Source organism: Garra rufa, chromosome 3 (assembly GCF_049309525.1).
Source record: "Garra rufa chromosome 3, GarRuf1.0, whole genome shotgun sequence".
Taxonomy (NCBI): Eukaryota; Metazoa; Chordata; class Actinopteri; order Cypriniformes; family Cyprinidae; genus Garra; species Garra rufa.
This window is the reverse complement of record NC_133363.1, coordinates 10,424,670-10,439,020: the sequence shown is the minus strand read 5'-3', so window position 1 is coordinate 10,439,020 and position 14,351 is coordinate 10,424,670. Positions and strand designations below refer to the sequence as shown.

At 37.9% G+C, this 14,351-nt stretch overlaps 1 protein-coding gene across 1 annotated transcript in view; it reads right to left on the bottom strand.

The window, feature by feature from the left end:
• Window positions 1-11,677: 11,677 nt before the first annotated feature.
• Window positions 11,678-14,351, bottom strand: part of ipo7 (importin 7) — a 28,917-nt gene continuing 26,243 nt past the window's right edge. Inside the window, exon 25 of the mRNA XM_073835674.1 lies at window positions 11,678-12,746. Within this exon, the coding sequence (XP_073691775.1) occupies window positions 12,649-12,746 (98 nt within the window). The 3' untranslated portion in view covers window positions 11,678-12,648. The remainder of the gene's footprint in view (window positions 12,747-14,351) is intronic.

Genomic DNA, 14,351 nt, shown 5'->3' with positions numbered 1-14,351 from the left:
GAATGGCTCTAAGATTGTACAAACACCTTGGCTCTACCAAACTCAGGCCAAACTTCGGTCCAACCCTGTTTGGGGTGGGCTAGCCCTTTATAAGGGTGGAGGATTTGTGGTGGAACTAGGTCCAGATCAAAAGAATGCAAGCAGGTAGAACAACGCGTTAACAATATGTAATGTAGTTTCAAAAGTAGAAGTTACAAAAGTTAATGTGTCCTTTCTTGTCCTGCAGTCTTCTTCAATATCTTTTTGACAACATCTGGCTGGACGTGTATACACGGGCTGTCTTTGTGGAGTTCACAGTTTATAATGCGAATGTGAACCTCTTCTGCATTGTGACTCTGATATTTGAGACAACGGGAGTGGGTAAGGCATCTCCTCTTGATATTCTTAAAAGATTCTCATGTTGTCAAACTCATGGTAATTTTGTTGTTTTCGCAGGTGCATTCCAATATCGTAATGAGGTGCAGACTGTCCACCTTTATCAGTCCACTGGTGGCTTTCATGTATTTGTTATGGCATCAGAGGCCATCTATTTCCTCTTCATTCTCTACTATATGTTTGTGCAGGTCAGCTCTCTTATGAAACACTAAACTCAAATGGTGTAATTTGCATCAGTGAAGCTTTAATGCAGAGTGTCTTGTGGATTTAACAGGGCAAACTGATTAAGGAGCAGAAATGGGCATATTTCAGAAGCAAATGGAATCTCTTAGAGTTGGCCATTATCATTCTAAGCTGGAGTGCATTATCTGTATTTGTCAAGAGGACAATATTGGGTAATAGAGACATTGAGTACTACCAAAATAACAAAGACATGTGAGTGAAAGCTTCAACTCTTCAAGATCAATCAGCATGTTTGTAATGGAATACTAGACCTCTACTTCACAATATACAAAAATACTTATACAGCTGCTTCACTCACAGGTTTGCCAGTTTTTATGAGACTGCCACTGCAGATGCTGTACTGGGCTATCTGATAGCCTTCTTAGTTCTGCTGGCCACCATAAAGCTGTGGCATCTGCTGAGACTCAACCCCAAGCTACACATGATCACCTCTACACTGCAGCGGGCATGGACAGATATTTCTGGCTTCATTGTGGTCATGACCATCATGTTTTTGGCCTATTCCATTGCTGTGAGTATGGAAATGTTCTTGAACATCAAATGAAAGTACATCACAATCAGGGCCAACTCCTAGAGCAGGGGTTCTCAACCTTTTTTGCGCCGGGGCCCACCTCCTTCTCGGGTCAATTTTGCAAGGTCCTCCTATGCCTGACATTTCCTCATTTCATTTTTTTAAACCTTTTTTTAATAACCAAAACATTTGTTTTGCCTTATTCTTCTACTGCATGTTATAAAAAAACTTTAAACAAACAAACTTTAAAATAAAGCTGAATTTAAAAGAAAACCCTCTATTCAGTTCTAACTTTTTAACATAAATATATATATATATATATATATATATATATATATATATATATATATATATATATATATATACATACAGCTTTAAAGCTCCTGAATTCTTTAATTCAGACATTCTTTACAACTTCAGAGTACTTTTTATTATAAGTAAGTGAATCTGCCAAACAGAACAACAGGGAGATGCCAAGATTCCACTCACACTCACTGGATTGACAGAATATCTACTGTTTGTATCCATTATAAAATATACACACAAATGAAAAATACAGCAAATCCATTCTGAATCTGCTGATGCTTTTGCTTATATGTGCATAAACACCACTGACCCTTACAAGATCCACCTATATGGGTGAGCATTCATTATAAAACACTCACAAGACATTAATTTTGACAAATATGCAAATATTTTGAAATTTCACGCAAAAATATAAGGATCAGAGCCCCAAAAGCATGAATAGTTTCAGTTTGTGAATCAATAGCGGACTAATAGCGGAATAGCGTGCCTAGACTCCGATGTGTCATACATTACGCGCAAGTCCGTTACCATTACTCTGATCGTCTTTACCTTCAAATTAGCGCAAGGGTTTGTTCCATGCAGCCAAGAGATGAAGAGACCTGTTTCCCCATGGGGTATAGGTTACTTTTATGCGGGCTTTTGCTGGCGGGAGTGGGGGACAAAACATTAATGTCAATAACATACATTGATTTCTGCGGGAGCCGGCGGGTGCGGGACAAAAAAATCCGTCCCTTGAAGAGTAGCCTATGTGAGCGGAGCGGAGCGCGGACTGGAGCAGTGTGATTTTGAATGGAGGGAGGAGCGGATTTTTGAAAAGTCGGAGTGTCGTGGTTTTTACGCGCTCCACCACCGCTCCATCATGAGAACAATTCACGCCAACTGTCCGTAATATTACTGCAAATTAAGCAAGAATTCACATGTTAAACATATTTATCTAGCTTGATAGACATGGATCACGCAAATCAGTAAGAATGTGAAGGTTATGATGACGGTAATACACATGAGCGGTAAATTACAGTTCAAAAGGAATTAATTGTTTCCTTCTAAATACATGCATTGAAACAAATGTAATGGTATCTGATTTCGAATGAGCAGAAATAACTACGATGAAAATGTATTATTTTCATTACAAACTTTGCACTGCAATAAGCACAAATTATAATATTTTAATGCTGACAGTGTTATTAGTTTGGCATGTGAACATAGTTTGCACAGTAGTGTTCCAATTTAAACTCTCTTGATATTTAATTTTATCTTTTTTTTGTGTTTTATGAACATGACTGTTATATTTCAAACATACTGAATTTTTTTTGACGCGGAGCGATGTTTCTGATATCAGTGAGCGAGGATTGGAGCGGGAGCGGTAAATGATGAACCCGGAGAGGAGTGGTTAGGCTATTAAATGCACGGAGCGCGGAGGGGGAAATGTTGCCGCTCGACTCCGCTCACATATTCTGGTCCCTTGCAGGTATCTAATGACGCTTGCGTGCATAAGTTAGAAGTTTTGAGCCGCCGTTCAGTCTGTATTTAACAGTACGATGAGGCTTTCTGCGCCGAGTCCAAAGCAATCCATCACAGAACACGAAAGAGGCGTGCTTTGCTCATTTTAGGAGAATATTTAAATAAATTTTAAGCCATCTCGCGGCCCACCTGGAGGATCACTGAGGCCCACTAGTGGGCCGCGGCCCACCGGTTGAGAATCCCTGTCCTAGAGGACCACAGTCCTTTTTTAGTTTAGTTCCAAACTTGCTCTAACACACCTACCTGTAGTTTTCAAGGCTAGCATCCAAATCTTTGGCAGCCAACTTGTTGCCTCACTGCCCTATGAGGCAATGAGTTACTTTTTTTGGATAGACTTGCCTAGGCAGCATAAAAGTTGGGCTTGCTCCCAGGGGTTGCCACAGCAGAGTAATTCACACAGCAGATTTAGAATGTGTTACACCTGATGCTAATTTAAAAATGACATCAAATAATGGAAGAGGTTGTCAATAATGTACATTTAGACCAAATTCATTTAAATTTTTTTGTTCAATTGTCACAGAATCTAATGAACAGGATTGTGGGATATAATAGGTGGCGAAGGATACATCTGTGTTGCCTTCAACAATCAATCAGATGAAAAAAATCTCAGCATTTGAGATAATTGGATTCGGAGGCCTTGTTGGCTTTGTATACTACTCAGCTTTTGGACACAACCAGCTAATCTTTCACTGGATCACAAAGTGTTTAATTAGGGTTAAAGCTAAACTCTGAAGGACTGTGACCCACCTGAAGCTGAGTTTGGCCTACAAGCTCTTGCAGGAATACAGTAGTCTAATGCCCAATCCTGTTCCTGGAAATCTACCTCTAAATTAGTTGGGTCAGAGGTTTTTGATAGGGGTTGGAGCTGAACTTTGCAGGAAGGTAGATCTTTAGGAACCGTTTTGGACAGTCCTAACTCACTTAAGTCTTCTTAAAGAGATAGTTCACCCAAAAATGAAAATTCTGTCATTAATTACTCACCCTCATATCGTTCCAAACCCGTAAGCCCTCATGTTCATCTTCGGAACACAAATTAAAATAATTATGATGAAATTCGAGAGCTTTCAAAGATAAATCGATAAATTCTTGTAAAATTACGGTTGAACCAATGATGTCACATGGACTATTTTTATTGATGGTCTTGCTACCGTTCTGGGCCTTGAACATGGTAGTTCCGTTGCTGTCTATGCAGGGTCAGAAAGCTCTCAGATTTCATCAATCTTAATTTGTGTTCCGAAGATCAATGAGGTTTTACGGGTTTTGAAACGACATGAGGGTGAGTAATGACAGAATTTTCCCTTAAAATCCATGACAGAACTATCCCTTAAAATCTCTCATTTCCAGACTGCACACATTCAATTTCACATTTGTCTGAAAGTTTCACATTTTGTATCCCATTAGTGCAATTTGATATACGGTTGGAGGCTCTACTCATACAGAACATTGCTTGAGGCTGCACAGACCATTATTTGCCTACAACTGGGTATCTTCAACTATGACGAGGTAAAAATAAAAAGCCTATACTGAATTCATACTCACTGCTAATGGGTTTAAGAACTTATATTGTTCATTGTATTGTTTCCTTCTATCTACAGGTTTTGGATTACAATCCAGTTCTGGGTGCTTTCCTGATCGGATCCTGCATCATCTTTATGACATTCGTAGTCCTCAACCTCTTTATATCTGTGATTTTGGTGGCATTCAATGAAGAGCAACTTCATCCCACTGTAAATCTCTCGTAATCAGTGAATCCAGTGGTATGCTAGTTTTTTTTTACCTTAATGAGTTAATTCAATGTTTATCTCTGTTCCCTCAGCCCTCTGAAGAAGAGGAGATCGTAGACCTGATGCTGATGAAGATCTGCAGTCTTCTTGGCATCAAGTGCAAGAAAAAGCTAATCGACGCAGATGCTTCTATGACTACAGCCTCGGTCATATCATAGAAATGATGCTCATCTTTATAACCATGCGACGGTCAATGCAAGCTTTATTGTAAAATGCCTCTTGGTCTTTGGATGCTTAGTAGTCATTCTTGTATATCTTAAAACATGCTCCTTGCAGAATATTACCATAATGTCTATTTGAATGTTTGTCAGTGCTATTATTATAAATATTAAGCATGAAGAAGCAACTCCTCTGAAAGTTTTTGTCCTACTACATCACTGCATTACATCTATCAAGGGGGTCAGAATTTCTGTGGATAACAGTTTAAAAAAAAAATTCTTGTAAACAATTTCAGAACACAACCTGCAGAAAATGTACTATCTGGGGAATTTTAAACTAAAACAGCCAATGGACTGTGTACGAGTATCAATACGTAAAGGGATTTGATTCATATACACCATTGTTTATCCCCTGCAGCATAAATAAAATTGCTGCCATGCACTAAATGTTTCTGCGTCCTGGGAAAAATTCAATCATACCAACTGCCTTAGTCAATGACCTCAAGGACTTACATAAAAAAAAAAAAAAAAAAAAAAAAAAACGTACAGGTCTCCACCTCATATTGCCTAAATGAGAGAGTAATCTCATTCAAATAACCATCAAAAAGAAGAAACAAAATGGCATTTGGATGCCCAGCCATTATATATGTGTAGCATGCAAGTTTTCATTGGGATCCAGCAACAAACCTACCGAATTCATCAGTATCTGCCACATATTTTGTCTATAGCATTCAAAACCATATGCAAAATGGTTGTGAATTTGGTATACTTATTGGACGGAGCATTGCTGGTAGCAATTTTGAGTTCACTCAAACTTTCTAAGCACCACTTACAGTTTTGACTTGCATTTCTGTTCATAGTTTCTGAACAACATGGCCTGGAAATATATTCAGTGCACTTGGTTTTAGTTTTCACCCACACATTTTCTGCCCCTTTTAACATAAAACACACTTTTTAAACATCTGAAAGCTCTTATCTGATTTTCTCCACATTTGGGTCAGATAATTTTGATACACCAGATCATTTCTGTGTAACGCTTGGAAAGTTAAGAGCCACTTTTCTAAAATTCTGTTCTGCTGCTTCATTAGTTTGTCCTGTTAAATTCAAATGATATTGTGCATTATAGGCTTCACTGATGTTAATTGCATCTATTTCAGCGTCCATAAGAGAGCTGACCTGCTTAAACTTGAAGTAGAGAATGGAAGAGGAAATAGATACCTCTGATGCCATAACAAAAAGATGGACAGACTGTTCTTATCCTAGCGCTTTTATTCAATTTTCTTCACATTTGGGTCAGGTAATCTTGAAACTACATGTATAGTTAAAGCTTTTTGATATACCAAAGCCACTTTTCTATAGAGCTTAGTTGTAACCGTGCCCCAAACACCTTGCTGTAATTTCAAGTTAAATTTATTTGTATAGTGCTTTTCGAACAACTTCGCTTTACATTAGTGTATTGTATGCAGGTAAAGTTGGATATAGTATATATCCAATTTTTAACAGCTAGGTGATAATATAGTTTTACAATTTACAATGACATACACTATGAGTCAAAAGTTTTTGAACAGTAAGATTTTTAATGTTTTTTAAACAAGTTTCTTCTGCTCACCAAGCCTCTATTTATTTGTTCCAAAGTACAGCAAAAGCAGTACAATTTTGAAATATTTTTACTACTTAAAGTAGCTGTTTTCTATTTGAATATTTTTTAAAATGTAATTATTCCTGTAATGTCAAAGCTGAATTTTTAGCATCATTACACCAGACACGTGATCTTTCAGAAATCATTCTCATATTCTGATTTGCTGCTTAAAAACATTTATTATTATGTTGAGAACAGCTAAGTAGATTTTTTTAGGTTTCTTTGATGAATAGAAAGTTCAGAAGAACAGCATTTATCTGAAACAGAAATCTTGTAACGTTATAAATGTCTTTATCATCACTTTTGATAAATTTAAAGCATCCTCGCTAAATAAAACCATTGTTTTTTTATAATTTCCTTCCCAAAGCTTTTTAATGGTATAGTGTGTAATGTTACAAAAGCTTTTTATTTCAGATAAATGCTGATCGTTGGATTTTTCTGTTCATCAAATAATAAAATGTCTCTTGAACAGCAAATCAGCATATTAGAATGATTTCTGAAGGTCATTTGACACTGAAGACCTGTGGAATGATGCTCAAAATGTAGCTTTGATCACAGGAATAAATTACATTTTAAAGTAAATTCCAATAGAAAACTGTTATTTTAAATAGTATTTTTTTTTTCTAAATTATAACTGTTTTTGTTGTATTTTGAATCAAATAAATGCAGGCTTGGCGAGCAGAAGAGACTTCTTTAAAAAAAACATTACAATCTTACTGTTCAAAAACATTTGACTGGTAGTGTATAACCGAACTAAAAAAAACTATTTATTGATTCAGTACATTTAAATAGAGTTTAAGCTAGATTATAAAGAAAAGTGGCTCTCCAGGACCAAGACTGAGGTACCTCGATAATGCATAAATGATTGTAAAAGCAAGGATGGCAATCAGGAAGTCAGGCTACATTTAAAATGCTTTTAGTGTCCTGAAGTAAAACAAAAAAGTGTCCTTGCCACAATGCCCTGAAGGTGCATAAGCAGTTAGATGACAGCTGTAGAATAAATTGGCTTTAAATCATGTTGCTTATCATCATATAGCACCAAGTACATGCAGAACAATGACACATTTCAATCCGTGGCATAAACCTTTCACAAACTCTTTTTGCTAATCCTACAAGAATTGTCCAATCTGCAGAGTTTGCTCAAATCAAGAGTTTTTAAATTGTTCATGGAGCCTCCTTTATTAGACATGGGTCAGGTCATGGAGTGTTAAATAATGGAAACATCCAAAATATCCAACAGTTTAGAAACTCCTGGCTCAGATTCAGACAAAGTTAAAAACCTGACCTTTTTATTTTTAAAGAAGTTAGGCCAAGTGGTATGGCCAAGACCATGCCTTAAGGGACTCTTTATAGCTCAATGATCTCAAAAAAATTATTCAGCTTTACAATCCAAATGGCATTGCTGTAGTTGGCCACATTATTGCTGCTTGCAGCTATATTCTCAGCTTCATTTTTTATTCGATAATATTGCAAGACCTCAAAACTACTAAGCAATCATACTGAGGTGTGTTTTCCGTACAACAATGTAACTCGCTTTTTAAAGGATTAAACATTGCAGGATTTTTCTCCATATAGTGGACTTCAATGGTGCTCAACAGATTGAAGGTTAAAAATGCAGATGCAGTGCAGCTTCAAAGTGCTCTACATGATCCCAGCCAAGAAATAAGGATCTTATCTAGCGAAACAATTGTTTATTTTCCCAAAAAAAGTATATACTTTTTAACCTGCACTCCGGTTCAAGACGGTACACTCTTAAAAATAAAGGTTCCTAAAGGGTGTTTTTCCAAAGAACCTTTCAGTGAACAGTTCTTAAAAGAACCATTTTGAAGAACCTTTTTTGACTATAAAGGAGCTTTTCTGCATTTGAAATGTTCTATGGATGTTCAGGTTTCTTCATGGAACCATCAATGCCAAAAAAGAACCTTTATTTTTAAAAGATTAGTTCACTTCTAGAACAAAAATTTGCAGAGAATTTACTCACTGCTTTGCCATTCAAGATGTTCATATCTTTCTTTTTTCAGTCGATAAGAAATTATCTCCGTATAATGGACTTCAATGGTGCCCCAAAGTTTGAACTTCCTAAGTGCAGTTTAAATGCAGCTTCAAAGGGCTCTAAACGATCCCAGACAAGACTGAACGGTCTTATCTAGCGAAACGATCGGTCATTTTCTAAACAAACGGACAATTTATATACTTTTTAATCTTGTCTCGTCATTGAGCATGTACAGTCTGTGTAATCCAGGTCAATACAGTTAGGGGTATGTCGAAAAACTTCCACCTTGTTTTCTTCCAAATTGTCCAATATTGCTCTTACCTTTTTTTTTTTGTAAAGGGCGTTTGATCTTTGCATGTTCACTTTAAAAACACTGGGTCAGGACTTCTGCAGCGATGTGGGACAAAACGTGATGGGAGTTTTTCGACATACCATACAACTGTCTTGAAACGAAAAAAAAAAACAGCTTTTGTTTAGAAATTTGAAAAAGTGAATTTGTTCAGAAAATGACCTTTCGTTTCGTTTTCTTCCTTGACTGGGATCATTTAGAACCCCTTGAAGCTGCATTTAAACTGCATTTTGCAAGTTCAAACTCGAGGGCTCCATTGAAGTCCATTATATGGAGAGAAATCCTGAAATGTTTTCAAGAAACGATTTCTTATCGACAGAAGAAAGAAAGACATGAACATCCTGGATGGCAAAGCAGTGAGTAAATTATCTGTACATTTTTGTTCTGAAAGTGAACTACTCCTTTGAGAGTGTATGTCAAAAAACAGCATCTTATTTTTTCCTCCAACTTCAAAATCGGCCTACATTGCTGCAGAAGTACCGACCCAGTGTTTACAAAATGAACATGCCAGGAGGGTCACACATCCTTTACAAAAAAAAAAAAAAAGTAAAAGTTGGAGGATAACATGAGATGTGGGGTTTTCTCCATACCCTAACTGTCTTGAAAAGGAGTGCACAGAGTACACATGACAAAGCTAGACAAAAAAAATCTTTTTTTTTTTTAATGATTATTTTGCCTGATAAGACCCTTATTCCTCAGCTGGAATCGTTTAAAGCCCTTTGAAGCTGCATTTTAACCTTCAATTTGTTGAGCACCATTTAAGTCCACTATATGGAGAAAAATCCTAGAATGATTTCCTCAAAAAATGTTATTTCTTTGCGACTGAAGAAATAAAGACATATCTTGGGTGACATGGTGGTAAATTATGAGGAAATTCTGAAAGTAGAGTAATCCTTTAACTACCACAGCATGATGCATCACTGGAGTAACCAATTAGCTACTTGCAACTGCTTTCTAAAACCGTAGTAAAATGGTTGCACCTCCATGTTGGTTCAACAACATAAGACAGTCATTAATGACATCTCACACACAGATGGTGGAGTAATAACTTCTGCTAATCAATCCATTAAAGATCGCAATTATCATCAGACTAATGTCAGGTCTGCGTCAATTACACAAACATCAGAAAGCAGTGTCAGATTAATGTCAATTACACGAGCAAGAAAGCGGTTCATTTTTTAATCACGTTAACATGCAGTATGTAACTGCCGTACATGGTTCATTCAGTCAGCGGATTTGTCCAAAAAGGAACTCCTCAGAGAAGCCGCTGTTACATAAGTGGCAACTGAGGACGACTTAACCAGCTGCATTTCCATTACAGATTTGCGCAAAACTTTGCCGCTATTTTATAAATGTTGATTATAGAGTATTGCAAAATGATTGCATTTCCATTAACCCATGTTAACAGATTTTTGTGGGATTTTGGCTATATTTAATTGAGTGTTTCCATTGCCGTTTTGCGAAATTTTCCTTTTTCAAACTGTCTGAAAAACCAACTCATGCGTGTGCAAAAACTCTTGCGATATATGGGATTGACGCATTTCCATTAGGCGCATTTTTAAAGGATAACTATTGCCAAAATGCAACCTGGGTAGTTTTTTATACTGTAAACGAGACAAACATATATCTAAAAGCATAATTACGACAAACGAGCCGTTTTTGAGATTGACCGTGATTTTGTTTTGTGGTCAATGGCCGGTGAATGGGAATACTAGGGGCATAAATTTGAGCGCATCAAAATCGATATGGCTCGACACACCATGAAACTTTGCTCAAAGTATCGTCTGGGTCTCTACACATGAACTCGAGCATTGAGAACATTGTTTGTATACACAGAGTTTACTAAATAGAAAGTTTCACTGTTTGAGTTTCCGCTCGCGGCCGTCTTGCCAGTCAAGAAGTGTCGATCTCCGAATGCGAATGAATGGACTCCATAGGACGAAATATTAGGCTTATATGAGGCTCTTTTTACATCTAGAAGGTTAATATTGTTTTTCACTTGCGAAAAAACAACGAATTAGCCGTGCATTTATATGGAAATATGCTTTAGGAGCTATCCATCCTCGCATTCGGAGATCGACACTTCTTGACTGGCAAGACGGCCGCGAGCGGAAACTCAAACAGTGAAAGTGAGTTGTTCAAAATCTTTCTTTTTAGTAAACTCTGTGTTCACAAACAATGTTCTCAATGCTCGAGTTCATGTGTAGAGACCCAGGCGATACTTCGAGCAAAGTTTAATGGTGTGTCGAGCCTTCTTAGTGTTGTAAAAATATTGATTTTGATGCGTTCAAATTTATGCCCCTAGTACTCCCATTCACTGGCTTCCACTTCCATTTCCACTTCTGTCGTAATAATGCTTTTAGATATAAGTTTATCTCGTTTACAGGAAAAAAAAAACAGCCCAGGTTGCATTTTGGCAATAGTTATCCTTTAATTCGCAATTTCAATTCGCGCAATTAAAAGGGTAATGGAAACGCAGCTACCGTTTCTGAACCCTGTCGTATTGCTATTTTTGATGTCTGATTTATTGCGGCTTCCCTCACGCTGATTGTTTTCATTTAAAGAAATGAAAGAGATTGGAACATACTGCATGTTAGCTTGCTTATTGTGCCCAAGACAAGTCCACAAACTAATAAGAAATTATACTTTGGTTGGAACTGTAGCTCCAACCAAATGAATGTTCGGTTGAACTATGGATTCAGGAAACCAAATGGTTGAGCTATGGCTAACAATGCTTTTGGGAAGTGCACCCTAGATAATAATGCATTACCGGAGAAGGCGAATCGCTCAAAAAATATCAGATTTAAAGCTGTTTTTTTTTTTTAATGTTGTGTATACTGATGGTTCAATCCATACATCAACCAAATGCTCGAGACCTCCTCAAATCATGCTCCAATGACTTAAATGACTTACAGTGCTTGTAACAACATCTTTATCCAGATCGAACACCAAGTGCATTTCTTTTGGAGCCTAAAACATCATTACAAGCAGCAAATGATTGCCACACACTATTATTGAAGCCCTCTGAACACCAACCATTATAGGAGAGAATAGTCACCGTCCAGGTAACAACGTTCCAATTCTTTAAATAGTTTTGAACTGAGTTAAAAAATTTGCAGTCTGATACAGAAGGCTAAGAGACCTGAACAATATGAAAGTGCTAGTCATTAATTTACAGAGATCAGGCATCACATAGTGCTATGACAAGTATCCAATATGCTACATTTGAATACACATGTTGACACCTTACAAATGCCTCTGGTTGTTTGACCAGGCAACTTAAAAATCAAGTGCCTTGGCTAGTTATGTACAATATGAGATTTGTTTGTTTGTTTTTTTTGATGAAGAAAAACATTGACACACTACTGCCAGAGGTATAATCTTGAAAAGGCCCTTTGGCCCATACAGTGACAATGATTTTGACATTATGTCTCAATTTCAATTCATTAGGCCCCCGTAGTATGTGTGTGGGAGCTGCCATTATGGTATCCCTCTTATTTCGGATTCCATAAGACAACATTGTTCAGAGCTTTATTATTATTTCCTCCCCCCCCCACTTGCTTAGCGTTCAAGTCCTTGGTTTGTTTTCCCGGGCATTGGTTGCGTTTGGTTGCCTTCCCACATCTTCTGGTGCTGTTCAAATTTGATAGTCAGATTGAAGAGTGAGAGAGAAGAACCAGTTCTGGAACCACTACTTCAGGGAGCAACACAAGTGTTTTCATTTCACTACATTCAGTCACAGTTAGAAAGGGGAAGGGAAAGAGAGGACTCAATTCATCCCAGGGGCGCTGCCACCAAAGTTGAAATTAGATGGCACCACCGGATCTGCGAACTTGTATCCTCCGTGCTTCTCAATCATCTTAGATTCTAAAAATCATTCGGAAACAAAACCAAAAAAGGGGAAAATCAGCAGGCTGAGCAAATAGGTAACCATTTTGAGGCAACACTTACATTACTCCAGCTATTTTTTCATTCCTCTATTTACATGTTGCCTTTCATACACATCGAACTGCATTTTTGTATTGCAAAACCTGAATTTTTGAAGACATTCTCTCATGCTGCTATACTGGTCCTTCTCAAAAAAATTAGCATATTGTGATAAAGTTCATTATTTTCTGTAATGTACTGATAAACATTAGACTTTCATATATTTTAGATTCATTACAACACAACTGAAGTAGTTCAAGCCTTTTATTGTTTTAATATTGATGATTTTGGCATACAGCTCTCAAAAAATTAGCACATTTCATCCGACCAATAAAAGAAAAGTGTTTTTAATACAAAAAAAGTCAACCTTCAAATAATTATGTTCAGTTATGCACTCAATACTTGGTCGGGAATCCTTTTGCAGAAATGACTGCTTCAATGCGGCGTGGCATGGAGGCAATCAGCCTGTGGCACTGCTGAGGTGTTATGGAGGCCCAGGATGCTTCGATAGCGGCCTTAAGCTCATCCAGAGTGTTGGGTCTTGCGTCTTCAACTTTCTCTTCACAATATCCCACAGATTCTCTATGAGGTTCAGGTCAGGAGAGTTGGCAGGCCAATTGAGCACAGTAATACCATGGTCAGTAAACCATTTACCAGTGGTTTTGGCACTGTGAGCAGGTGCCAGGTCGTGCTGAAAAATGAAATCTTCATCTCCATAAAGCTTTTCAGCAGATGGAAGCATGAAGTGCTCCAAAATCTCCTGATAGCTAGCTGCATTGACCCTGCCCTTGATAAAACACAGTGGACCAACACCAGCAGCTGACATGGCACCCCAGACCATCACTGACTGTGGGTACTTGACACTGGACTTCAGGCATTTTGGCATTTCCCTCTCCCCAGTCTTCCTCCAGACTCTGGCACCTTGATTTCCGCATGACATGCAAAATTTGCTTTCATCCGAAAAAAGTACTTTGGACCACTGAGCAACAGTCCAGTGCTGCTTCTCTGTAGCCCAGGTCAGGCGCTTCTGCCGCTGTTTCTGGTTCAAAAGTGGCTTGACCTGGGGATGTTTCTACTCCAGACTCCAGCTTCCGCAGGTCCCCCAAGGTCTGGAATCGGTCCTTCTCCACAATCTGCCTCAGGGTCCGGTCACCTCTTCTCGTTGTGCAGCGTTTTCTGCTACACTTTTTCCTTCCCACAGACTTCCCACTGAGGTGCCTTGATACAGCACTCTGGGAACAGCCTATTCGTTCAGAAATTTCTTTGTGTCTTACCCTCTTGCTTGAGGGTGTCAATGATGGCCTTCTGGACAGCAGTCAGGTCGGCAGTCTTACCCATGATTGCGGTTTTGAGTAATGAACCAGGCTGGGAGTTTTTAAAAGCCTCAGGAATCTTTTGCAGGTGTTTAGAGTTAATTAGTTGATTCAGATGATTAGGTTAATAGCTCGTTTAGAGAACCTTTTCATGATATGCTAATTTTTTGAGATAGGAATTTTGGGTTTTCATGAGCTGTATGCCAAAATCATCAGTATTAAAACAATAAAA